General features: G+C 42.3%; 1 protein-coding gene across 1 annotated transcript in view; it reads left to right on the top strand.

The window, feature by feature from the left end:
• LOC120526841 (protein cornichon homolog 3) overlaps window positions 1-26,413 on the top strand; it is a 201,575-nt gene that overhangs the window by 132,265 nt on the left and 42,897 nt on the right. The window contains exon 5 of the mRNA XM_039749970.1: window positions 22,962-23,105. Coding sequence (XP_039605904.1) covers window positions 22,962-23,105 — 144 coding nt within the window. The remainder of the gene's footprint in view (window positions 1-22,961; window positions 23,106-26,413) is intronic.

The raw sequence follows: 26,413 nt of genomic DNA, 5'->3' as shown, positions 1-26,413 counted from the left end.
TTACATTCGTCACAGGACTATAAAAACAATCAAGAGAAGAGGAAGAGAGAGAGAGAGAAGGAGATTTTCGATATACGACCACGAACCACCTGTACCTGCTGTATTTCACATCGCGCATTTCCATCCAGTTTGTTTTTCATTCCGCCGGACTCACTCCAACACCCTCATCATCGAGAGACCCCGGGGTCGGATCATTTTCCACCATCGCCGAGGATACACGGTGAGGCTGTTCCATTTTTTCCGGGAATTACAAACACTTCATATATTGGTTAACCAGTCATTCAGGACAATTGTTACTCGGACTCAAGTTCACGACCGTTCATTTCCGTATTTCATTCATTCTTTTTTGGTATTTGTGTTGTTTGTTATATGTTACAAGTGCAAGGGAGGGGTAGTTATATTCATCCAGGGATTTGTCACAGTGTTTCTTTGGTGGAGGGATATTTATAATTTATTTAGCTTTTCTGTTTCATTTAATACATTTTATCAGTTTAAGTTTACATACAGTATCTGTTTTGCTTTTGTGTTTATTTCCACCGTCGATTGTGGGGAAAGGTTTAATTTGTTAAAGGTATGGCTTGATTAAGATTTAACCTAAATTTCAGCCTTCTACCTACACGGGAAGTTGGAGAATTAGTGATGAGTCAGTCTGTGTGTCACTCAGTGAGGGCTTTGCCTTTTATTAGTATAGATATATATATATATATGTGTGTGTGTGTGTGTGTGTGTGTGTGTGTGTGTGTATTGTCACAGGAGGCTGGGGGTGGTACCCAGCCGGGACTCCCAGGAGGACCTGAGGAGGGCTTATGCCACCCCCAGACCACGTGGGGGCGACCGCCCTGGTGGCTTTGGGGACTACAGGAACTGAACTTGGAAGCCGGTACTTCCGCCACACTGGGGAGTGCCAGTGGATGATTATCAGGAGGCACGTGGAGCACGTCCGGGCAGGGATAAAAGAGGCCACCTCCCTCCATTCGTTGGCTGGAGTCGGGAGTGCAGAGGGCAAGATCTTGGTGGAAAGGAGTGGAGGCGGCCTAAAAGCCTGAAGAAGGCATTGGATAAAAGGCCTGGACTTTGGGGGAGTTTTGGGGTTGTGTGTTCACTTTATTGTAAATAGTACTTGTAAAATAAATGTGTGTGTGGTGCTTAAAAAATGTCTACCAGTCTGTGTTCAGGCCAGCTTCCACTATATACAGTATATATATATATATATATATATATATATATATATATATAGTGGATATAATATATAGAGAGACAGTGAGGCTCTTGTCCACCTCTTGAACCCTCAGGTACCACTCCAGACACTGGATAAAAGTCCAAGACGTCTTTATTTAATAACACTAACGTGCACAAAGCACCCTCCACACTACTCATAAACTAAATAAACGCAACAATAATACTCTCTCCTCCTCGCCCAGACACTTCACCCCTCTACCTCCCAGCTCAGTCTCAGGACTTTCCCACAATCCTTTTATACACCCTGACCCGGAGGTGTTCCTGCCCAATCAGTCCACAGTTCCTTATTCCTTCCGGGTCAGGGTAAACAGTCCTTTTCTTCAACCCGGGAGTACGTCACTAAAGAAGACTTGTGACTTTTATCCAGTGGGTTATAGGGCACATAAGAGCCCACGAGCCCCCCTACAGCGACTCCTGGTGGCCCCCAAGGTATCCAGCAGGGCTGTGTATAAGCACTACATAGTCCATGAGGCCCTGCTGGAACTCGGGGCACGATCATGGCCTGGGGGTAAGGACCGGAACTTGAAGCCAGCCATCCACTACAATATATATATTTATACTAGCCAACCCGTGGCATACCATACACCGCATAATTATGCGAGTTTTTAAATCATTTTTAAGCACAGGGAGAAAATTAACATTTGAAAAATCTGTAATGTAATAAATCAGCAAGAAAAGCAACATTGTAACAATTCACGGAACGAACCAACACACAATCGTCTGTGCGGCGCTCAGGCGCGGATGGTGGAACGGGAGGAGAGAAGAAGGACGTCCACTCACTCCCTCCGTCATGCTAGTCTGCTGATTTCTCGTCCAGTATGTACTGCCTGCTCATGTGCCCACCTCCAACTTGTCACTCGAGTCGTTGTCGTCTTTGTACAGTCCAGATGCATCTGTGACTCACGTAGATTTTTCATTGCTCTGTGTGGTTTTGGCTGCCTTTCTATATATAATCCACCAAGACACCTGACCATGGTAGCAGCGAGGTGGGAGAGGGGTGTGTACAGTGCAGGACCATCTAAGAAGACGCATGTTTGTTGCGGATGCGAATTGCTGTATGTAGCGTGTAAAACAGTTTGCTATGGTGCACGCGGTCGTGCTTTGTAATCGAAAACTCGGTTTTTAAAGACTGCTCACTTCATTGTGTATATGACTGTAGGTGAATGAAAGGATGCAACTCTGGAGAGGGCAACATGCAATACAGCGTTTTACACGCCGCATACAGAAATTCACATTTGCGACAAATTGTTTTACACGCTGCATACAGCGATTTACATCCGTGACAAACATGCCTCTTCTTAGATAGGCCTGTCGCATCCACTCTCGTTCTCGAAGCATACACACTGCCTGGTCATGTGGTGCCTCTGCGTGAACCGATCAGGCACAGAGAAGGTCAGTTGCCGAGAGAGCGTCTCGACTGTTGCAGGGCCTGCATTGGTGAAGCAAGTGAGATGGTAATGAAACAGAGGCACAGGGCTTATTGGTTGTTAAGAACTGCCTCCTTCATTGGGTTTTAACCAATGCACGGAACGAACCAACACACAATCGTCCGTGCGGTGCTCAGGCGCGAAGGGTGGAACAGGAGGAGAGGAAAAGGACATCCACTCCGCTCCCTCCGTCATGCTAGTCTGCTGATTTCTCGTTCAGTATACACTGCCTGCTCATGTGCCCACCTCCAACTCATCACTCGAGTCGTTGTCGTCTTTGCACAGTCCAGATACACCTGTGATTCATGTAGACTTTTCATTGCTCTGTGCGGTTTTGGCTGCCTTTCTATATATAATCCACCAAGACACCCGACCACGGTGGTAGCGAGGTGGGAGGGGGGTGTGTACAAAGTGCAGGAGCATCTAAGAAGACGCATGTTTGTTGCGGATGCGAATTGCTGTATGTAGCGTGTAAAACAGTTTGCAATGGTGCACGCGGTCGTGCGTCGTAACCGAAAACTCATTTTTTAAAGACTGCTCACTTCATTGCGTTTTAACCTCAGTTGTAAATGAATGTTTTAAGGAACCTATGGGATACCCCTCACAAACAGTTTTACACGCTGCATATGGCGATTCACCTCCACGAGAAACATGCCTCTATGAACAGTCAACGTGGGTCGGAGCTGCATGTGACCTCTACGACAGACGAATATAAATGATGCCAGTTTTTCTGTGTCGTCGCGTCTGAGTTGGTGGGCGTGGCACTGTGAGTTGTCGTCGTATCCAATGGTCTTGGAGTTGGTGGGCGTGGCTCCTTCCTGTCTGCGCCATAGGTGTCTCACTTGTTGGCGGCTTAGTGAACCCATGCCCCTTCCAGCGTGCTTTCCATGGTTGTCTTGCATTACTGAATTATATATATAGATATATATGTATGTGTGTGTGTGTGTGTGTGTGTGTGTGTGTATGTAAGTATGTATAGAGAGAGAGATGCTTGTTCCCAATGATTCTCAGTTATCTGAATAACTTCATATTTGAAGGTCTTATTGTCTAATAAAGTTTTGTTTACCTACCAATAACTTCAATTGATTTTAATACTTGTGTATAAAGAGTAAATTATACTTATAAATAAATATCAATTGCTTTATGGTCTGTTAACACACAGGTTCATTATAATTTTTGGTAATAGAATCATTAATGTTCTGAAAACCAATCAAAAATCTATTCTCAAAGAGTAGTTAAATGCGTATTTTGTCATGTATACATCTGCGTAGTAGGATTAATATATCTCCAACTGTTGCTTAAATCCAAACTACAGCAGACATTTTGAACCTCATTTGATGCTGTTTTTCTACCCTGTTGGCCAATAACCTTTACTGTTAGTTGGGATATAAAATCCTATCCTAACATTATCTTTGCATGAACAAACATTCCTGAAACCTTTATATCTTTATTTTCTATTTCCTCATACAACTTTGTAGTTAAAGAATTGTAAGTAGAACCATAGATATTACCCAATACAAAATGCCTATAGTATAGTTCTACAACTAATGTTGCCCATCTACGAAACTGATTCCTCTGATATTTAAAGTACTCTGTAAATAAAGAATAGTATTGAGTCATTGTTACAAATAAAATCCAAGATGGACATTTATTTACACCAGTGGTGGAGCATCCCGACATGAACAGCAGGGTTCCCCACCTCAAGACTGGTGAGTCCTAAGGGAACAATTCCTTTTATCATTTAGGGTTATTTTTCACAACATTTGAATACATTTTAATATATTCCAATCAACAGAAAAGATAACGGTACATTCAGTGTATTATTGTCATTAAAAAGAAAAAACACTCCAAAATAAAACAGTTTAACCAATCTCAATATATCTCAAATGTTGTAAGTTGCTTTGGATAAAGGCATCAACCAAATAAATACATCATCATCATCATCATCATCATCATCATAATAATAATAATAATAATAATAATAATAATAATAATTGCATGGAGATTATTATTATTAAGTACCATCCAAATTTTCAAATCACATAATACTTAATAATTAAAAACCTTGGGTAAATGTTTGTTTGGTTCATAGAAATAAGACTTCTTGTATGTAAAGTGTTTTTGGAGAACAAATTATAAAGTGTTATACATATGATCTCATCTTCTAATTTAAAATGTGCTGGTACAAAGTGTTTCTTCTCATTACAAAGTATTTACGTTCAGTGCCATCTGCATGTTTGTTAATTACATTTTTTAAAGCGGCCAAAGATGGTTCTTTGTGCATTTATTTCAGCATAGGATTATTTCTTGGCATGCTCATTCTAGTTTAATCAGCTGTACAGTATCTGCACTTTCAGCATCTTGTCTGTCATACAAATATGACTCTGCTGTCTCAACAATTATTTCCAAGCCAGACAAAATATTGGTCTAAGTTTTTTCAAGCCTATTAAAAGAGAGTGAATGTACCAAAGCTTGTGTGCAGGACATATACAGTGGTGTGAAAAACTATTTGCCCCCTTCCTGATTTCTTATTCTTTTGCATGTTTATCACACAAAATGTTTCTGATCATCAGTAAACACAAAATGCAGTTTTAAATGATGTTTTTATTATTTAGGGAGAAAAAAATCCAAACCTACATGGCCCTGTGTGAAAAAGTAATTGCCCCCTGAACCTAATAACTGGTTGGGCCACCCTTAGCAGCAATAACTGCAATCAAGCGTTTGCGATAACTTGCAATGAGACTTTTACAGCTCTGGAGGAATTTTGGCCACTCATCTTTGCAGAATTGTTGTAATTCGGCTTTATTTGAGGGTTTTCTAGCATGAACCGCCTTTTTAAGGTCATGCCATAGCATCTCAATTGGATTCAGGTCAGGACTTTGACTAGGCCCCTCCAAAGTCTTCATTTTGTTTTTCTTCAGCCATTCAGAGGTGGATTTGCTGGTGTGTTTCGGGTCATTGTTCTGTTGCAGCACCCAAGATCGCTTCAGCTTGACTTGACGAACAGATGGCCGGACATTCTCCTTCAGGATTTTTGGTAGACAGTAGAATTCATGGTTCCATCTATCACAGCAAGCCTTCCAGGTCCTGAAGCAGCAAAACAACCCCAGATCATCACACTACCACCACCATATTTTAGTGTTGGTATGATGTTCTTTTTCTGAAATGCTGTGTTCCTTTTACGCCAGATGTAACGGGACATTTGCCTTCCAAAACGTTCACCTTTTGTCTCATCAGTCCACAAGGTATTTTCCCAAAAGTCTTGGCAATCATTGAGATGTTTCTTAGCAAAATTGAGACGAGCCCTAATGTTCTTTTTGCTTAACAGTGGTTTGCGTCTTGGAAATCTGCCATGCAGGCCGTTTTTGCCCAGTCTCTTTCTTATGGTGGAGTCGTGAACACTGACCTTAATTGAGGCAAGTGTGGCCTGCAGTTCTTTAGACGTTGTCCTGGGGTCTTTTGTGACTTCTCGGATGAGTCGTCTCTGCGCTCTTGGGGTAATTTTGGTCAGCCGGCCACTCCTGAGAAGGTTCACCACTGTTCCATGTTTTTGCCATTTGTGGATAATGGCTCTCACTGTGGTTCACTGGAGTCCCAAAGCTTTAGAAATGGCTTTATAACCTTTACCAGACTGATAGATCTCAATTACTTCTGTTCTCATTTGTTTCTGAATTTCTTTGGATCTTGGCATGATGTCTAGCTTTTGAGGTGCTTTTGGTCTACTTCTCTGTGTCAGGCAGCTCCTATTTAAGTGATTTCTTGATTGAAACAGGTGTGGCAATTACTTTTTCACACAGGGCCATGTAGGTTTGGATTTTTTTTTCTCCCTAAATAATAAAACCATCATTTAAAACTGCATTTTGTGTTTACTTGTGTTATATTTGACTAATGGTTAAATGTGTTTGATGATCAGAAACATTTTGTGTGACAAACATGCAAAAGAATAAGAAATCAGGAAGGGGGCAAATAGTTTTTTCACACCACTGTATAATTATCTTCCCTGGAAATGAGTGTTTTGATGTTACATTCTGCTATTAATTACAAAATATGTAGTTTTAAGTAAACAAAATAACAGAGAGCTTCTCACCATCACCAGACTCGCATCTTCAGGTTGGGATGTGGTAGCAGGGCGAGAGAAATGCACAGATACTGTGCACAATGCAGTATCACCCGTGACCCTAATTAACACTGGGAGCTGCTGATTGCTGCAGCTGTGCCCAGTCCACACTTTAAAAGGGAAGCGTAAGTGCAGGAAGGAAAAAAAAGGAAAAGGAAAAAAAGAATCAAAAAAGAGATTGGGGAAAAAAGACAGAGGTTAAAGGGAGAAAGAGAGAGAAAAGGCAGGAGCGAGAGTGAGATCCGGTGTGAGCCCAAGAAAGACATAGAAGGAAGACAACTGGGAGGAAGTGTGTGAATGGCAGTCGGGGGGCTAATGGCCACTCCAACTGAGTAATCTGGTAGCTGTAGCTGTGTTTTAAGGACAGCACAAGGGTTCATTGTTTTTAAAGAACCTCCCTGCCTGTGTTTTAATCTTATTTTAGACTAGGGGGCTTTGCCCCCTGCTGATTTTGCTCGCCAACCCCTGTTTTTGGTTTACACACTTTTAAGATTTTTTTTTTCTTTGAATTGTTGCTATTTCATTAGTTTCACTTTTATTTCTGTAAAAACAATATTTGGAATCTTTCGAGTCCCAATATGCTGAATCTTTAAAATGAGGTCAGTGAGAAATGTGTTTAATGACTTTGTACCATAATTCAGAATAGGTTTCTCTGTTTACAATTTCAGCACAGACAAAACGATTTACATTATCAGCAGTTAATAATTTTTTTTGCAAAGTAACCAATAAATGCATGTGAGGAAAATCCTATTTTTGAAATTCTCTGACTTAAAGTTCAAAGCCTTACAATATTTACATACTTCTGACATATCACCTTTATCCATACTGTATATTCGATCTCTATTTGCCTTTTCGTTATTTTTCCGAGTAATAATTTCTCTTTGTTTGCACTAATGCGATGTTTACTTTCTTTGCTTTGACACTGTCATTTTTTTCTGCTTTCATATTCTGTATCTTGCTGTGCATGTGTTTCTACGAGTCTTTTGAATTCCAGTATTTACAAAGTATTATCTCTAACCTGCTCTGCATGTGTTTGGCCCCCTTGTTTTTTAACCTCTTTATGACATTTTACTTTGTTTTCTACTGTCTTATTTCTGACCTCGCTTTGTCCTGCTTTTTTTTCAATGACACCTGGTCCGTGGTGATTATTTTCCCTTTTCGAGTAATAATTTCCATTTGCTTGCACTACTTCAATCTTTACTTTCTTATTTTATGCTTTCTAATTTTCCTACTTTCATATTCTTTAACTTTCTCCACATGTGTATCGCGCCAACGTTTGTGAACATCTTTATGAAGTTCTACTTTGTCTTTTACTCTGTCTTTTAATTCTGAGCCCGATTGAACGTGCTTTTTTTTCAGTTCCACTTGTTCCGGGCTGATTATTACTTTCCTTATTTTCTGAATTTGCACCTAGATTATTCATTTTCTTTTTTCCATTTTTTTTCTCTCCAACGCTTTTGAGTCTATTTTCTTTGCATTGGTCTTTCTTCTTCGCTTAGTCGTCTATGTTTCATTTATAACATATTGTCCTTATACGCTTTATATGCGCTGAGAGCCCTGGATCTGCGTGTGCTCAAAGTCTTTGCACGACTGAGTGTTTTGCTGCCCGTGGTCTTATTTGATATTGGTTGCAAGTAGGGCGTGTTTTGTAAGAATCTCATGTTCTACGTCATCGTGAGATGGTCCTGGGTCAATCTCTTGGCACAAAGTCTCATGTTTAAGGTCCCAGCGAGATGCTCCATGGCCAATCTCTTTCGTCTTGCAGGTCTTTTAAGTGTCTTCCATGATCTTCACGTGAAAATCATGTCTCGTCTCCCTAGTGTTTCTCTCCAGATTTTTTTTTTTATAATAGAGAGATGAATATTTATTTGACTGATTTTTAACCTACACATCTCACCTGTTTTTATGGATTATTCATTTATTGGACATTTGATGCACTGCACAATTTTTGGACACCATTGTTTTAATTTATTTTTAAAACAGTACTGAGCACTTTTTCACCATCCCCTTGCTTTGTGTGCGTTTTGACCTCATCTGCCAAGCTCATCCAGTTACATTATTGATGGTGTCAGGTTCAAGAGGCTCCCAGACATGAATGGGAGCATGGAGCCAACCTGAACCATCACAAATGGTGGCAGCGGTGGGATGAGTTGGTGATGGGAACCAAAGACCTGGAGACAGAGCAGCAAGTAGGATTGGTGCCTGACATTTTAAAGAACCCACGGAACTCAAGCCAGAAGAGGTTATTTTAAGGACTGAACTTTTTAATGGACATTTATTTATTGATGGTTTAATTGTCTTTTTAAAGTTGCTGCTTTTAATGTCCTGTTTTTACAAAGGGGGCTTGGGTTTTAGTGCTTTATTTATTGTTATTTTAGTGCAGTGACCGGGACAAGCCACGGACCTGGGCCACCAGAGAGAAGATATGTGGTATAGTGGGTCTGCAGCTCAGTAAAAAGTTGTCTTTTAATGAATAAACTAGCAGAATCCCCGCACTTCGCAGCGGAGAAAGTAGTGTGTTAAAGAAGTTATGAAAAAGAAAAGGAAACATTTTGAAAATAACGTAACATGATTGTCAATGTAATTGTGTTGTCATTGTCATGAGTGTTGCTGGCATATATCTATACTAATAAAAGGCAAAGCCCTCACTCACTCACTCACTCACTGACTCATCACTAATTCTCCAACTTCCCGTGTAGGTAGAATATCTATATACATATCTACATATACACACACACACACATATATATATATATATATATATATATATATATACAAACATACATACATACGCACACACACACACACACACACACACACACACACACACAGGTATATATATGTGCAAGGGGAAAAATAATAAAATATAGTCTAAGTTATTAAACAGTAAAACATTAACATTTTAAGAAGTACAGGTACATTGAGCACTACTGGAGTGTTTGCGGGCAAACTACATTTTAAAGACTGTGTAACACAACAGGTAAGTAGTACTAACAGCAGCTAAAATGTATATGGATCATCTCTCGGTAGTAGATCCCTTTTGAAAGGCGCTACACGACGGCTGTGGTATAGAAATTACATTTTCTATGTGAACGTCCAAATTTCTGCCTGTGGTAATGTGCCTTACTGGCATTACCAGCAATTAAAGAAAATTAGTTTTGTGTCTTCTGCAGTGTTAAGAGAGAAAGGCTTTGGTTTGGGATAAAAGGAAAAAAGGTGTAAAAAAAGGAAAGTTGCCTTTTTCTTTTATATAGTATAGAGAGATGTGTTCGCTGATGATATGAGAGCCTTTTGGGGACAGTCGCGGTGGGTCTTGTGTAGACTGGTGAGACGTCTCTGCCATTAATCGGCTGTGATGGCACTGTCAGTCCTCCACTCCTGTGCGTGTCTTCATAATCTGAGCTGACGTCCTCATAATCGTGATCGTGCAAAGAAAGTCACGAAGCGCCTTATTATTAGTTTGCCGCGGTGTAGAAAAGGGGTCCCATATTTGCACTTGTCTGGGCTATAGCGCAGGGGGAGGATGAAAAAAATCAAAAGTGCTCACTTTGACTTAAGGCAGAAGCACAGTCAGCGTCTCAAATCCCAGCACAGCTATGCGTGTGCGCCGGCTGCTCGACTTTTGCTGGGCAGGAGACCCCAGTTTTTGCAGACACGTTCACGATATCAAAAGTCTCAGCGCTCTTTGAAGGTCATTCATATATATATATATATATATATATATATATATATATATATATATATATATATATATTGTCACGCATATGGCTTAGTAGGAGGTCGCTGGCGGACCGAAATTACTTCGAAGGACGTTTGTCGCTAGGGAATGGCGGGGGACTAACCTTTCTGCTTTCTCTTTCAGGAAAAAGACGCCCGCCGCCATAACCTGACCGCACGCGCCCACTTCCGCCCTTCCTCCGCCATCTTCCCTGACGTCACGGATCCCGTCATCCCTCACGCCTCCTTCCCAGCATTCCTCCACTTCCGGCTCCTCCTGTATAAAATGGCCGCCGACGCGTGTACAGACGTCGGCGCATAAGCAAATGTTTTGTTTGTATTCTGACCTGTTTTCTGTAAAAAAAAGTATTTTCGTTACTACAGTATACGGGGCCGGAAACCCCAACCCTTCATGCTGTGTTGTCTTTACTTTTACAGTGGCGTAGTCGGCAGGATAACTGCACTGAAGAAATGACAAGAATGACTGGAAGGCAGGACCTCAACACCGTGCTGCAGGGCATGAATGCCCAGATCCAGTCCCTGCAGCAAGCACAGGCTACTACTACCCGGGAGCTGGAGGCCGCGAAGGCGAAACTCGCGGATGCCGAGAGGGTAAGGGCCGAACCGCCTCGTCCGAAACCTCCGTCCCTTGTACCGATGACGGAGGCGGACGACATCGAGTCATACCTGGGGATCTTTGAGAGGACGGCCACCCGAACGAGTGGCAGCGGTCCAGTGGGCGCCCCTTCTGGCGCCCTACCTAAAGGAGCCAGCGCAGCGGGCCTATTATGACCTCCCTGAGGAGGAGGCCGCGGACTATAAGCTCCTGAAACGGGAGATCCTGGCGCTACGGCATTACGCCGAGCCAGCAGGCGAGTGAATGGCGGGGCTGGCAGTTTGACCCCGAGAAGCCGGCCCGAGCACAGGCCTTCGACTTCTGGGGCAAAATGGGCCGGTGGCTACGGCCCGAGGGCCCCCAAGCCCGGAAGGTCGTTGAACAAGTGGCCTGTGAGGGCCTGGTCAACGCACTGCCCGGCCCCCTCGCCCAGCAGGTTCGGCGCCACCCCTATACGGATATGCCAGGACTCCTGGAAGTCCTAGAGCGCCAGCTCGCGGTCTTCCGAGCCGGGGGGGCAACGGCTAGCTCGTGGGAACCGGCCGGGACGGGCGGCCACCCCCGAGCCCTCTTGACGCGCTGCAGAAGCACCTCCCAGAGCCCGAGAAAAGCCGGCCTCTCCGCGCTGTTACAAGTGTGGGGAGACCGGCCACCTGCTACCGTCCTGCCCGCTGAACACCCCCATGGAGCCGATGGACTGCACCTGGACCTCGGCGGAAAGGTACTGTACTCCGCCGCACCCTTGGCAAGTCCGAACACGGAGTGGTGTTAGTAAACGGCACTCGGTGGTGGCTCCTTCGACTCCGGCAGCAACATAACCATTGTCGCTCGCCGTTATGTCTTACCGCGACAGTGGCTAAACAAACATGTACGGGTCACTTGTGTACACGGAGAGACCAGGGCTTACCGTTCCGCAGCATGCTATCTTTCCTGGAGGGGGGATTTGTCCAAACTGATGGTCGCGGTGTTGCCCGAACCCCCCTTTCCAGTGATCCTGGGACAAGACTGGTCAAGTCAAGGAGCGCAACCCCCCAGTCCTTCGTTAGATCCCCTGGACGGCCTGGACCACCAGTTTCGCTCCACGCCTGCCTCATTTAAGAGGGAACAATGGAATGATGATTCCCTGCGCTTTGCCAGGAATGCGATTGTTCTGCCAGGCAGCTCACAAGCGGACGGTTCCATACCACGTGGCCCCTTCTTTGTCTTGGAAAATGATCTGGTGTATCGGGTGGCAACTCACGAGGGCGAGGTGCGGAAGCTGCTGCTAGTTCCGCGTACCTTCCGGCGGGAGGTATGCGAACTGGCTCACGCACACCTCTTAGGCGCCCACCTCGGGGCCGAGAAAACACTGGAGAGGATCAAGCTCCGGTTTTACTGGCCCGGGATCAACGAGGAGGTCCGGCGCTTCTGTCAGTCCTGTCCGGACTGCCAGATTCGCCAGATTCCTAGGAGGGACCGTGCTCCTCTCGTCCCGATACCCCTGATAGATGTTCCTTTGACCGGATAGGGGTCGACTTAGTAGGACCTCTGGAGCCCTCCAACCATGGCCACAAGTATATATTGGTCATGGTTGATTATGCGACCCGATACCCAGAGGCGGTTCCCCTGCGCTCCGCTACCACCAAAAACATCGCAAGGGAACTTGTCAACCTCTTCTCGCGAGTGGGTATCCCTAAAGAAGTCCTCACGGACCAGGGTACCCCCTTCACCTCAGAAACGTTCAGGGAGGTTGCCAGATTACTGAGAATAAAGCACCTAAAGACGTCTGTCTACCACCCCCAAACAGACGGTCTGGTAGAACGTTTTAACCAGACGCTTAAACAGATGCTTCGCAAGGTAGTCAACGCTGATGGCAGGAATTGGGACCAACTCCTTCCCCTCGTGCTTTTTGCCTACCGGGAGGTACCCCAGGCCTCTACGGGCTTCTCCCCTTTTGAACTGTTATATGGGCGACAACCCCGGGACTGTTGGATATCCTAAAGAAGGTTGGGAGGCCGAGGCCCTTCCCTCCTCTAACATACTGGAATATGTAGCGCAACTGCGCGACAGGCTCACCAAAATCAGGCCTCTCCTCAAAGACCACGTGACTCGTGCGCAGGCAGCGAAGGCCCGATGCTATAACCGCAACTCCGTCCTCCGGGAGTTCCACCCGGGGATCGAGTTATGGTACTCGTTCCCACCTCACACTCCAAGTTACTAGCTCACTGGCTGGGGCCATACGAGGTTAAGGAAAGAAAGGGGCTCGTCGACTATTTAGTCAAGCAACCTAATCGTCGACCGAGCGAGAGGATCTATCATGTTAATTTGTTAAAGCCATGGAAGGAGCGGGAGGAAACTCCCAAAACACATAGATCCCTCTCCCTGTTCGCTAGCACGGTTGCCCTTAACCTCGGCGACAAGCTAACGCCCATACAACGGCAGGAGATTACCCAGGCCATCTTCGCCATCCCGAGGTGGTGAGCGAGTCCCCAGGCTGGACTGCGCTGATTGCCCACGATATAGTCACAGAGCCCGGAGTAGTCATCCGGAGAGGCCATACAGACTCCGGAGGCAAACGCCGAGGTGGAACTGGAGGTACAGCGGATGCTGGACTCGGACATCATCGAGGAGAGCCACAGTCCCTGGTCCAGCCCAATTGTCCTCGTTCCTAAGCCGGACGGGTCTTGGAGATTCTGTAACGACTTTAGACGTCTGAACCAGGTCTCCAAGTTCGATGCCTACCCTATGCCCCGCATTGACGACCTCCTCGAGCGGCTGGGTGCGGCTCGATATCTGACTACTCTTGATATGACAAAAGGGTATTGGCAAATTCCCTTAACGGCTTCTGCAAAAGAAAAAACTGCCTTTAGCACCCCTAGCGGACACTGGCAATACAAGGTCCTCCCATTTGGGCTGCACGGGGCCCCTGCGACCTTTCAACGCCTGGTGGATAGAGTGCTGAAGCCCCACCGGTCCTATAGTGCCGCCTACCTGGATGACGTCGTCATCTATTCCGGCACCTGGGAGGAACATCTGTTGCAGCTCTCGGCTGTCCTCGCGACACTGGCTAAAGCCGGCCTCCGTATTAACCCCCGTAAGTGTTTTTTTGGCTTAAAGGAGGCCAAGTATTTAGGCAACCTTGTGGGACGAGGACAGGTGAGGCCCCAGTGTTCCAAAGTCAAAGACATCCTGGAATGGCCCCGTCCGAATACCAAGAGACAGGTGCAAGCTTTCTTGGGGCTAGCGGGGTACTACCGCGGTTCGTGCCCGTTTCTCCGAAAGGGCAGCACCCTTGACTAGTTTGACAAAGAAGGGCGCTCCCTGCATGTGGTATGGGACGACAGAGCAGAACACGCATTTAGTGACCTAAAACAGGCCCTTACGTCGGCACCGGTATTGCGGACCCCAGATTTTGGGCTACCCTTTATCCTCCAGACCGACGCTTCGGACACAGGCCTCGGCGCCGTGTTGAGCCAAAGCGTTGATGGTGTCGAACACCCCGTGATGTACCTAAGCCGGAAATTGTTGGACCGAGAGACCAGGTACGCGGCGGTGGAGAGGGAAGCCCTGGCCATTAAGTGGGCCGTGACTTATCTCCGGTATTATCTGTTGGGTCGCGAATTCACTCTGGTGACTGATCACGCTGCGCTTCAGTGGATGTCCCTTCACAAGGAGTCGAATCCGCGGGTCACCAGGTGGTTCCTGGACTTGCAGCCCTATAAGTTCACGGTCACTTATCGCCGCGGCGCCTTCAGGCCAACGCCGATGCCCTCTCCCGCATCCACGACCTCTCGGTTAGGTCCGCCCGACCGGATGGTCTTGGGCTGAGGGGGGGGTCGTGTCACGCATGGGCGAGTAGGAGGCCGCGGGCGGACCCGAAATTACTTCGAAGGACGTTTGTCGCTAGGGAATGGCGGGGTACTAACCTTTCTGCTTTCTCTTTCAGGAAAAAAGACGCTCCGCCACCATAACCTGACCGCACCGCGTCCACTTCCGCCCTTCCTCCGCCATCTTCCCTGACGTCACGGATCCCGTCATCCCTCACGCCTCCTTCCCAGCATTCCTCCACTTCCGCTCCTCCTGTAGAAAAAATGGGCCGACGCGTGTACAGACGTCGCGCGCATAAGCAAATGTTTTGTTTGTATTCTGACCTGTTTTCTGTAAAAAGTATTTTCGTTACTACAGTATACGGGGCCGGAAACCCCAACCCTTCATGCTGTGTTGTCTTTACTTTTACAATATGCAAAATACCCACACCTCGCAGCGGAGAAGTAGTGTGTTAAAGAAGTAATGAAAAAGAAAAGGAAACATTTTAATAATAACGTAACATGATTGTCATTGTCATTGCTCATATATATGCCTGCCTAAATAAGTCACCCTGACTTCGCTCTTACTTTTTTACCATTCATTTAATCATGGCTAGTGGCGGAAAAATTATAAAATGGAAGGAGGATTACACTGAGTATGGCTTTAATTATTGATGGCGAATCAATTATTCATAAAGCTTGGTGATCTGTTTTTATGTGTTAACCTCATATTTTTTCATACTTCTCAAACCAAGGGGGTGCGAGGGTAAAATGAATCGGGAACCGCTGATCAATGTAATCCGTGTACCAGGAAATCATGCATTGACAAAAGTTCCCCTTTGCTTGTAATGCAAAGTGTGATTAAATGCATTATTTTTTAACGCGTTATGGAACACATGCATCGAAGCTTCTCAGCTGTGGTTGTGCTAAGAAAAGGAAACATTTAAAAAATAACGTAACACGATTGTCAATGTAACCTTTTGTAAGTAGTGCCTGGAGGATAGAGTGTGGAGAAACTCTAGAGACAGCGTGTGTATTAACTTGTGGATTTTTCTGTGAGTATTTGGTGGCAGTGTGATGAAGTTGCTTCGGAAGATGGCGTTAGCCGCGGAGCTCAGCTCAGAGCGAAATGAGGTGAATGGGAGGGGAGATGATGATGTCACTCCTCCACCCGCCTTAACTGTCAATCCCCCCACAAACACAGTCTCTCGGAATTTGCATAAGCACAGCCTTTGACCAGCAATTTGAACTTAGTTAGAAAGTGATCAAAACTGTCGTTTATACCCTGCGTCCTCTCATTAAACTTGTATCCTGCATTAGCCGTGGGCATGACAAATGCCAGCGGCAGCCTGTCTATGAACTTAATTTAAACTTTAGGTTTACACCGTGCTGTGTTTCCGAAGTAGCTGCAGGCATGATTATGCTTGTACAGTATGAGTCACTCGTTTGCTTCTTATTGTTTCGCTGCCTTCTCAATTGTATAATGCATGTTTTCTTCAGTGCTTTTTGGAGCTCTTCCTGGTTTTCTACGTAATGCGTTGACAGTCAGTTCACATGATTACGTGGAGGCATGATGATGTCACACGAAACTCCGCCCCCCCACGGCCATCGAGCTCAACTCCATTACATTATATGGAGAAAATTAGCTTCCAGTTATGACCATCACGCGTAGAATTTCGAAATGAAACCTGCCCAACTTTTGTAAGTAAGCTGTAAGGAATGAGCCTGCCAAATTTCAGCCTTCTACCTACACGGGAAGTTGGAGAATTAGTGATGAGTCAGTCAGTCAGTGAGTGAGTGAGTCAGTGAGGGCTTTGCCTTTTATTAGTATAGATAATCAATTGGCTGCCTCATTCTCTGTGGGTGCATGGTCACGCAGCTGCAGGGAGTTGGTAAAGTAATTGGGGTGAGACACACTTCATGTTCAGGTGCAGTCTTTCTCAATTGCTTCTTGCGGTACTTGATTGAGACGCTGTGCACACGGAGCCTTATAAGAATGAGCCGGCATAAGAATTGAGGGGAAGAAAAAAGGCTGATCAAGAAGGAAAGAAAAAGATTGAGAGAAAATGAAAAGAGGTTAAAACATGAAGATAGGGAAAGCAAGAAGCAGAGATCTGGCGGAAGTAAGTGCAAGGAAGGTGGAGAAGGTAGACGGCCATGATGAAGTACGCCAGAGGGCGTGAACGGTGCTTGGGGGCTGAGTGGCTGCAATGCTGCTCAGTTGTAGCAACTCGCCACCAGAAAGGCAGTACAGCTGCAGGGGAAGGAGAAGCTGAGAGAGGCATTCTGCGAGTGGTGCCATGGACCACAGGAACACAAGCCTGGCAGTGGGAGTTGAAGGCTCGATGTGGTGCCCTGCCTGTAACCACAGAGGGCTAGAAGGCCAGATAACTAAAAGCAGCACTGGAGGTGGGCTGAACTATGGGATAGGTGCCTTCTTGGCTGCAACGATCTGCTCTTTCAATCAAGGATTTGAGCAGGTTTTAAAGGACTGCACCGGGGTTCAGGGTTTTTAAAGACAGCGTCCTGCGTTTTAACTTCATTTCTAAAGGAGTATTTATTTTCATTTTAACCTCCACAACAACACCTTTTTTATGGAGTATTTATTCATTTATTGAACATTTTACACTGCACTTTTGGACTTTTGTTTTGTTTATTTTAATAAAAGGTGATGGACAAATCAAATAACATCCTCATAGTGCTGCCAGCTTTGTCAAGGTGAGAATAAGCCTTGTGAAGCAGAGAGATAATTGCATCCTCCACTTCAGTCTTTGTCCAATAGGCAAACTGAAGTGGGTCCATGTTGTCTACCACAAGAAGACTCATATAATCCAGGACCAGTCTCATACATAATGTGAGATGTAAAAGCCATTCTCTGTAGTCATTAGGTGAAGAGGCACCTGCCTTCTTTGGAACAGGAAAAATGCAGGATGTTTTCCCCAGTGGTGGCACTTTCTGAAGCCTTAGGATCAGACTGAACTGGTGACAGAGGACATCACAAAGTTGGTCAGCACAGGCCTTAGTAACTCAAGGACTGACTCCATCTGGTCCTTCAGCTTTTCCTGTGTGTACCTTCCTCCGTTGTCTCCTTACTTGGTGTTCAATTATGAACCATCCACACTGATGGCCAGAGATGGACTTGCCACTGGCCATTCCAGTTGATATGGTAGGAGTTGCTCATGTAGTAGTTATGATATGGAGAGACTGGTCATTGGAAGTAGGTAGTAGTGGGAGGGAAAATCTTTAAAAAAAATGGTTCAGAGTGTTAGCTTTGTCCACATCCCCTTCTAGCACCTGAGCCCTGGATTACTTAATTCCCATAATTATACCAATTCCATTCCAAACATCCTTTGTGTTATTCTAATTGAGTTTGTTTTCTATTTTAGCACTGTAAGCATCTCTCAGCATTTTTTCAGCACATGCTGTACATCCTGCTGTACATATGCTACATAACCTGCTTTAAGAGCAGACAGTTTATCCATCTTATTTAACAGCAATCAAACATTTCCCATTTTAATAGATGGTAGACCAGTTCTAAAACTTTTTTGCCTTGTCTTTACTGTTGTGTTGGAATGTCTCCTTCTCTGTCTTTGGACAAGCAGCACCTGCAGTAAAGTGTAACTGAATTTTTTAGGTGCTTGCGATCACAGTGCAAGTAGCTGATTATGCAACTATTAAATATACCCCACTTTTATTTTCTCAGTGTCTCTTACACTTTCAGGTATTCCAGAGATAAAGCATCCTGTGGATCCTCTTTGAGACTCACAGGCTGTTTGAAGTGTAGTAATAACAAGCTGGTAGATGTTTTGCATGCATTGCATCTCATCTGCAAATTTGAAATTCTTTTAAAATCCATTTATCCAATTTCTAGTGGATACTATCAGTGACAAGTCAGAATCCAGATCAATTCTAATTTAATGTAAGACTAGTAATTTCAGAATAAAAAAGAAAAACCATGAGAGATACACTTGTAAAAATGTGACTGCTTGCACAGCTCCCAAAAGTAATAACTTCTTAAAGTTTACTAATGGCATCAGATGACAATGTATTCGCAAATGCAATTGACATGGCATTTCAGATCAAATCAGTTGTTTCCAGACAGCACTACAGGATCTTGCATCTAGAGCATGAAGTTGACCTGCACAGGAGCGCAGGTGCCAGAACTACAAGAAACTTTACCACTTCAACAATAGAACAGTCATCTTCCCTTCAGTCTGCATCTAGAGCTATTAATTTCTTAAGCCACCTGGAGTATTTGTCATATTCAGATAGTCTTTTTCACCCCAGGCAAATCAGGGTGTGGAAAGACTTAACCAGACTAAAATGTGCTTAAACCTCACTTAGCTGAGGGTTGCCTGTATTCAATTGCTGTTCTGTGCACTATTCTCTATTACATAGCACCACAACACTCCACTGCATCTTAGCCATTTTGGTATGGCATGAACTGCAACTTCATCCTGAACATTGCCCACACTTTCTCAACGCCTCAGCAAATTTTTAGTCTCCATATAGTAGCACAAAAGAAATCACATTTTCATTGGATATGTAGGATAAAGGTTCCAAATATCAAGGGCCTTCAATCTGTGAGAGTTTGCCATTTCCTTGTGATAACAAGTCACAGTTTTTCTTTTTCTGGTGGAACCACCATAAGTTCTTGAGCTACTTGGGGCTGAAACTTTGTCTCAGTGGCATGCAAACCACCTCCACAAGATGGCCCCACCTATCACTGCTGATACAGAAACAAACTGAGAGCTGCACTACCTAGAGGAAGTTTGCTCACCTCCTTCAGCCTTACCAGAACAACCACCTGTTGTGTTCTCCTCAACCTGTTAGAGCTCTGTGTTATCCAGGCTACCTCAGTGACTATGTCACTGAACTTTGTCACTGACCTTTACTTTTCATAATGAGAATAATCCCTCCTAGTTATTAAAAAAAACTTCTAAATTTATTTGTAGAGGGGGTGATTGTTACATATACACAGCCTGGTGAAAGTATAATTTTTCATGATGTCTTTGTATGACTTGGTACAGTGCACACTTTTTTTAAAAAATGTAAGGTATTGTCAAGTACTGTTGCAAAATAAACCAAAGGAATCATAAAAAAATGCAAAAAAGTAATAATAACCTGCTTATAAAGAGTACAATTACACAGAACGGTAAGCAGAACCTAACAAATACACCATAGTTTGGGACATAAATCAGTCTATTTAATTAAATCTTTGCATAGTTAATAATAAAGGAATAACACACTATAATAAGGAAGCTTATTAAAAAGGCACAGCATACATATAAAACACAACAGACAACTAAATTATAATGAAATATGTATGTACGACAGTAAAGTATATAAATACAAAATACAGTGTTCCCAAGACTTAATATACTACCCACTTTGATTATGTAATATGTCTTGCAACAAAACATAACAGCGCCAATCAAGACAACATTGTAGTTTTAAATGTGCCAAGCAAAATGCAAAGTAAAATATCTGTGAGACATGTATAAAAATTAACAAAATTAAAAAATAAGGAAATAAAAAAATACATAACTATCAGAAATATAGTATTGTATAGTAGTTGAAATGGCAGTAGTGCATACATCTTTGCTTGGTTAATATGGTCATAGATCTGATTTGCTGAGCAAATGTAGCACAACAACCTGTGGCATGGCATGCAAAAAGCATGTACATTGGACATACACTAATTATACAACTGTACTTATCATCTTAGTTCCATTTTCTGCTTGCAAGGCTAATGATGCAAGTTATAGGCACATATATTTTCTCTTTCTTTTCATATTCTTTACCATTTTCAAGTGACTATTCAGTACTTTTTAAAGTACTTTTTTTCATATTTGGTCTTGTGCCCAATTATCTGCAAATGCATACTTCTTAGGAAGGCACTTTTTCTTTATAAATTGAATTAATAAATTTAACTTTACTTATAACAAGAGTCTGGAACAAAGGAAAACACACCAGAAATGTGAAAAAGTAGTCCAACTTGAAAAAGTTTTATCTTATTCATTCAGTTGTCCATCATATTGAATGTGAGGCCTTAAAGACAGAATTCTGGAATCAGTCGTTATTTTGAATTCTTAACAAAGACTAAACAGAAAATGCCATAAAACCAATGATAAAACCTCAACAATGCACCTGCATTTTTATTGGTAGGTGTGCTTCTTTTCTTTATATTGTATGCATCTCTCTTTTTTACCCTAAACAACTGACAATGAGGGTGACCAAAGTGTTCAAACTGAGTCTTCTTTGAGAGCAGAACTGAGTTCCACTCAAAGTTACAATAGCGTTTGATAAACTCATAACATGAGTGCACTGTCTAATGGTTGATTTGGAGGCTTGGTCAACCTAAGAAAGAATGTGGCACTATGCTTCTCCAATTGTAAATCTGTATTTAGTTCTCTCATCCTCTTTCTCAGTAATTATCGGGTCACAGTGCACTTAGGGCTTTCTTCTTTTAGCTCAACCACTTTTTTGAACTGTTTTGAGCTTCTTGAATATGTCCCTAATACTGCTCCATAATGAATTTTTCAATATCCACTTCCTGACTTTTGAAGATTGGTAGTCACTTGTCTTTTGATTTGTCTATTATTATTATTAATAATAATAATAATAATAATAATACATTTTATTTATATACCACCTTTCCTATGCTCAAGGTGCTTCTTGTCTTTTCTCACTGCAACATAAATAAAACATTTGAAATATGATGAAAAATTTTTGATTGTTGAAGAAATAAGTAAAAAATAATGAATTCTGGATATTAATTTACAATCTGTTCTTTGGCTAGGTGGTTAGAAGCAAATGTATGTATTGAATAGTTTAAGTAGAGTTTATTGTATCGGAATACTTGTGATACCACATTTTAGTGCATTACCTTCTGGTATATTTTTAAATAAGTAAACATTATTTATTTAACCCAAATTTTTAGAAATGTATTATAATCATATTGTTCTGGTTGTGACTTCTACAGCTATTTGAGTTATTTCGGAGAGAGAAACTAATAGACAAAATAAGTTCAGAGAAGATAGAAAAGAGTAGGAAAGAAAGCCAGCAAAATGAGATGAAAAGGATTAAAGGTTACAGTGTCTTTGAAAATGGCCTTTTGAAATATTAAGAGTGTTATATAAAGGTTATTTGGTTTTCCCGGAGGTGGATTTGAGAACTAATATTGAAAATGAGTTTAGGTTGTGTTGCTTTTCTTTGATAGGCATTTTGAACTCTTGTGAAAAGACATACTGTATACATACATATCGGGATGGCTATGAATTGCATTTTATAACAGTGACCTTAGAAATGCTTTTGATCTTTACGTTCTGTTCCACTTCCTAAACTATTTTGCAAGCTTGCCACATTTTGTAACTGATGTAAATAGCTTCACATTCCCTCTATGAAACAGAGTAAATAAAATTAATGGACAAACATGTTGTTCATTGAGTGATCCATAAATGGCCATTTGAAACTAACATCACAAGCCAAGTCTGTCCAGTATGAAAATTGATGCTCAGTTGTGAAAGGATGTGTAGACAAGCTGTCTAGTTGGGTGATAGTTATAAAAAATGTCACGTTCATTGCTAATTGTTTGCTTTCTTTGTGTGTGTGTGTGTGTGTGTGTGTATCATGTATACTTTTTAATCACAAAATTTTAAAGCTCTGTTCAACTTGTTTATGGTTATGAAGAATGCAGGCTTTATACTAGGAAAACACTATGTGATACTTGTGTTTTCTTGAAGAACATTAGAAACAAAGCATTAGCACATCAATCATTTTTAGCTAGATTTGTTCAAGGCTCTTTGAAGAATGTATGGTTTTGATATGAACATTATCTCAGGTACACTGGCATTACTTACTGGAAATTGTCTGCTTTGTGCTCATTGCTGCTAAAATTGATACATTTGTACAAGGAGGAAAAAAGATTTGAATAACCCTGGATGAATGCAATGAATGTTTGTTTCTTTTAATATATAATAATTCTTTTAATTAAGTTGTTTAAGATATGAATATCATTTTTTGCAGCTGATTATTTTGTTTTCACCTTACATTTGCAGATACTTCCATAGTCCTACAGACAGCAGTGAATTAATGTATGATCCTGCATCTGTGATGAATGGAGACACTCTGAATTATTGCCAAAAAGAAGCCTGGTGCAAATTGGCTTTTTATTTACTATCTTTGTTTTACTACCTCTACTGGTACGTGGTGCTCTAAAAATGTGTTTTTAAGTAACACCTATGAACAAAAAGTTAATGTTATTCAGATACACTTAGTCTCTCTTGCTTTACCATTCTCACTATGTTTTTATACTTATACTGTATACTGTTATATTCAAGTTTATTAGCATCTCGCTATTTTTAACCTTTTAAAAATAAATGGATACAAATAAAATGACAGTTATTTCTTCATTTACACCTTAGAAACATTAAAGAAAATATTTAAATATATACTATTTCTTAAATATTTAAAAAATCAAAAAGCATCCAAGAAAAATTCATTAGATTTCAGGTTGTTTGGATGAGAAGCAGCTGATTCTTGTGATGTCATTATCTAATCTATAATAAGTTGGAGGTGAATTTAAGATTACAATTCACATGCATAAGTCAAAGTCAAAAGTCAAAGAAAACTTTATTGTCATCTCAACCATATACAAGTATAGAGATAGACAAATTGTGAAGCTCAGGGTCCACAGTGTAACAAAATGAAGTGCAAATAATAAATTAAAAATAGAATTAAAATTTAAAATTAAAACACAAACAAGACAAGACATTGTGCAAAGATAAGACAAAGAAGTAGCATCAATATTGACGTGTAGTAAGCAATATGATTATTGATGCAATGTATGGTATTTGCAATCTAGATAGATAAATAAAGTCAATAGATATGTAATGTAATATAATAAATAAATAAATAATAGATATAGATAATACAGAAATTATCAGTGTATGATAATAGTTGTTTAAGACATGTGTAAACAATGATAGGTCAGAATGTTTCACAGCAGAAGGATATCAAGAATTTTAAAATACTTAAAGGTCAGTATGAGATTTTCAGTTCTTTTTCTACATGCACACTAGTCTTTGCAGGAAAGTGGCTTGCATGTATGAACGTTCTGTTTTTAGAGGTGGTTGAGGCAGTGTGGAAGATCCCAGGGCGCAGCATGGTGTTAAGGAGTCTGACAGCTTGATGGTAAAAACTATCCTGCAGCCTGGCAGATCTGGCTCTGATGCTGCAGTATCTTCTCTTGGATGGCAGAAGTGTGAAAAGACCATGTGAGGGGTGTAAGGGGTCCTGCACAATGCTGCAGGCCTTGCGGACACTGCGTTTGTAAAATATGTCCTGTAGTGAAGTCACCCTAATCATGTTCTCTGCTGTCTTCACTATCCTTTGCAGGCGCTTACGGTCAGATAAGTTGCAGTTGCCATACCAGACAGTGATACAGCTGGTCAGAACACTCTCAATGGTGCCTCTGTAGAACATGGTGAAGATGGAGGGGGGGAAGACTTGCTCGCTTCAGCCTCCTCAGGAAGTGTAGTCTCTGCTGGGCTTTCTTGATTAGTGATGAGGTGTTATGCATCCATGTAAGTTCCTCAGTTATGTGCACACCAAGGAACTTGGTACTCCTAACAGTCTCCACATCTAAACCGTTGATGCTGAGTGGGATGTGGACAGGATGTGATTTTCTGAAGTCGACGATTTCTCTTTTGTTTTGTCGACATTGAGAGATTGTTGTCTTCACACCATGCAGAGAGTCATTCCACCTCATCTCTGTATGTTGTTTCATCATCCCTGCTTATCAGTCCCAGTACTATTGTATTATCCGCAAACTTGATGATGTGGTTGGTGTTGTGCGTGGCTGTGCAGTCATGAGTCAGCAGGGTGAACAGCAGTAGACTAAGCACGCAGCCCTGAGGTGCACTAGTGCTCTGTGTAATGTTGCTAGATGTGTTGCAGCCCATCCAAACTGACTGGGGCCTCTCTGTCAAGAAGTCCAGGATCCAATTGCAGAGGGTGGTGTTCAGGCCCAACCTGCTCAGTTTTACAACCAGCTTTTGAGGGATGATTGTGTTGAAGGCAGAGCTAAAGTCTATGAATATCACCCTGACATATGTGTCTTTTTATCCTGATGTGTCAGGGAGAGATGAAGGGCAGAGCATATGGCATCCTCAGTTGACCTGTTTCAGCGGTATGCATACTGAAGAGGGTCAAGGGAGGCAGGGAGATTAGTCTTTATTTGTGACATGACTAACCTTTCAAACCACTTCATGACTTGCGTGAGTGCAACTGGTCGGTAGTCATTCAAGCATGTCACTGATGACGTCTTTGGCACTGGTATGAAGGTGGTCAACTTGAAGCATGCTGGGTCTGATGACTGGCTCAGAGATGTGTTGATGAAGTCTGTGAGGACACCAGACAGTTGATTGGCACATTCTTCGAGCACACGACCAGGTATGTTGTCAGGTCCTGCAGCCTTGTGTGGATTGACTCTGGATAGAGTCCACTTCACGTCAGTTATAGAGAGACAGAGTACCTGGTCACTGGAGGGAGGTGTTGCTTTTCTTGCAGGCTCTTTGAAGTATGAAGTAACTTCCTTGCTATGGCATTATTGTTTCTTCAGGAGTTTTTTCATTTGGTTGGTTGGTCAAAATGACTTCTTGCTTGAACAGTGATCTTGTACTTCTTTTCTCCTTGTAGTCTGCCTTTTTAGTGGACAGACCAAAATATAATATACAAAAACCATCAACACTAATTGAGTTAGGAGTATTCAATATTTTGACCATTTTTTCACTATAAATAAAATTTTATCTTATGTATGTCTGAGTAACTTTTGAAAGTCACGCCATACTATGACTGCTTAGCCTTCTGATACGGTCATGTCACTACTGATATGATCACGTCTCACCTCTCTCCCTCTCTCTCTCTCTCTCTCTCTCTCTCTCTCACACCTGCTCCTACATTTGCTGGGGTGCTCTAGCTAGTCTTGTGCCTTTATTTGCTTTGCTCAAGTGCACTTGTGCAGAGGCTGCATTTATTTCTAAATAGTTGTGTAATCATGGAAAAAGGCTCCTAAACAGGTGGAAAATGGTTTAATCGGCAGTGCAGTTTCTTTTTTACTTTTAAATATAAAATTTGTAAAGTACATTTTGCTGTGCTGGTCTGCATGGGCGTTTCTCTAGTATTCTGAAGGTAGGCTAATATGAAGAAATAATCACATTGTTGGCTTCATTACAAGTTTATTAATTAAATAATTAGATAATTGACTTGAATTAACTGTTTTATGTCATGGAGAAATCAGTGGTTAATGGGTATATATTTTAGAGTTCATATTGTTTTCAGATTAGATTTGATGCATTATTATTTATCCCATTTAACAAATAGTAAATCACCTTTTCAATACTGAACTTTTCATTTTCTGACCTGTTTTTGGTAACAGATTAGAATCAGATTATGAAGGATGATGTCATATGGTTTATTTTTGCTGTATATTTAAGCATACAGTTGATTT

This window comes from Polypterus senegalus, chromosome 3, assembly GCF_016835505.1.
Source record: "Polypterus senegalus isolate Bchr_013 chromosome 3, ASM1683550v1, whole genome shotgun sequence".
NCBI lineage: Eukaryota > Metazoa > Chordata > Cladistia > Polypteriformes > Polypteridae > Polypterus > Polypterus senegalus.
The sequence above is the reverse complement of the archived record's forward strand: the minus strand, read 5'-3'. Positions and strand labels throughout refer to the sequence as shown.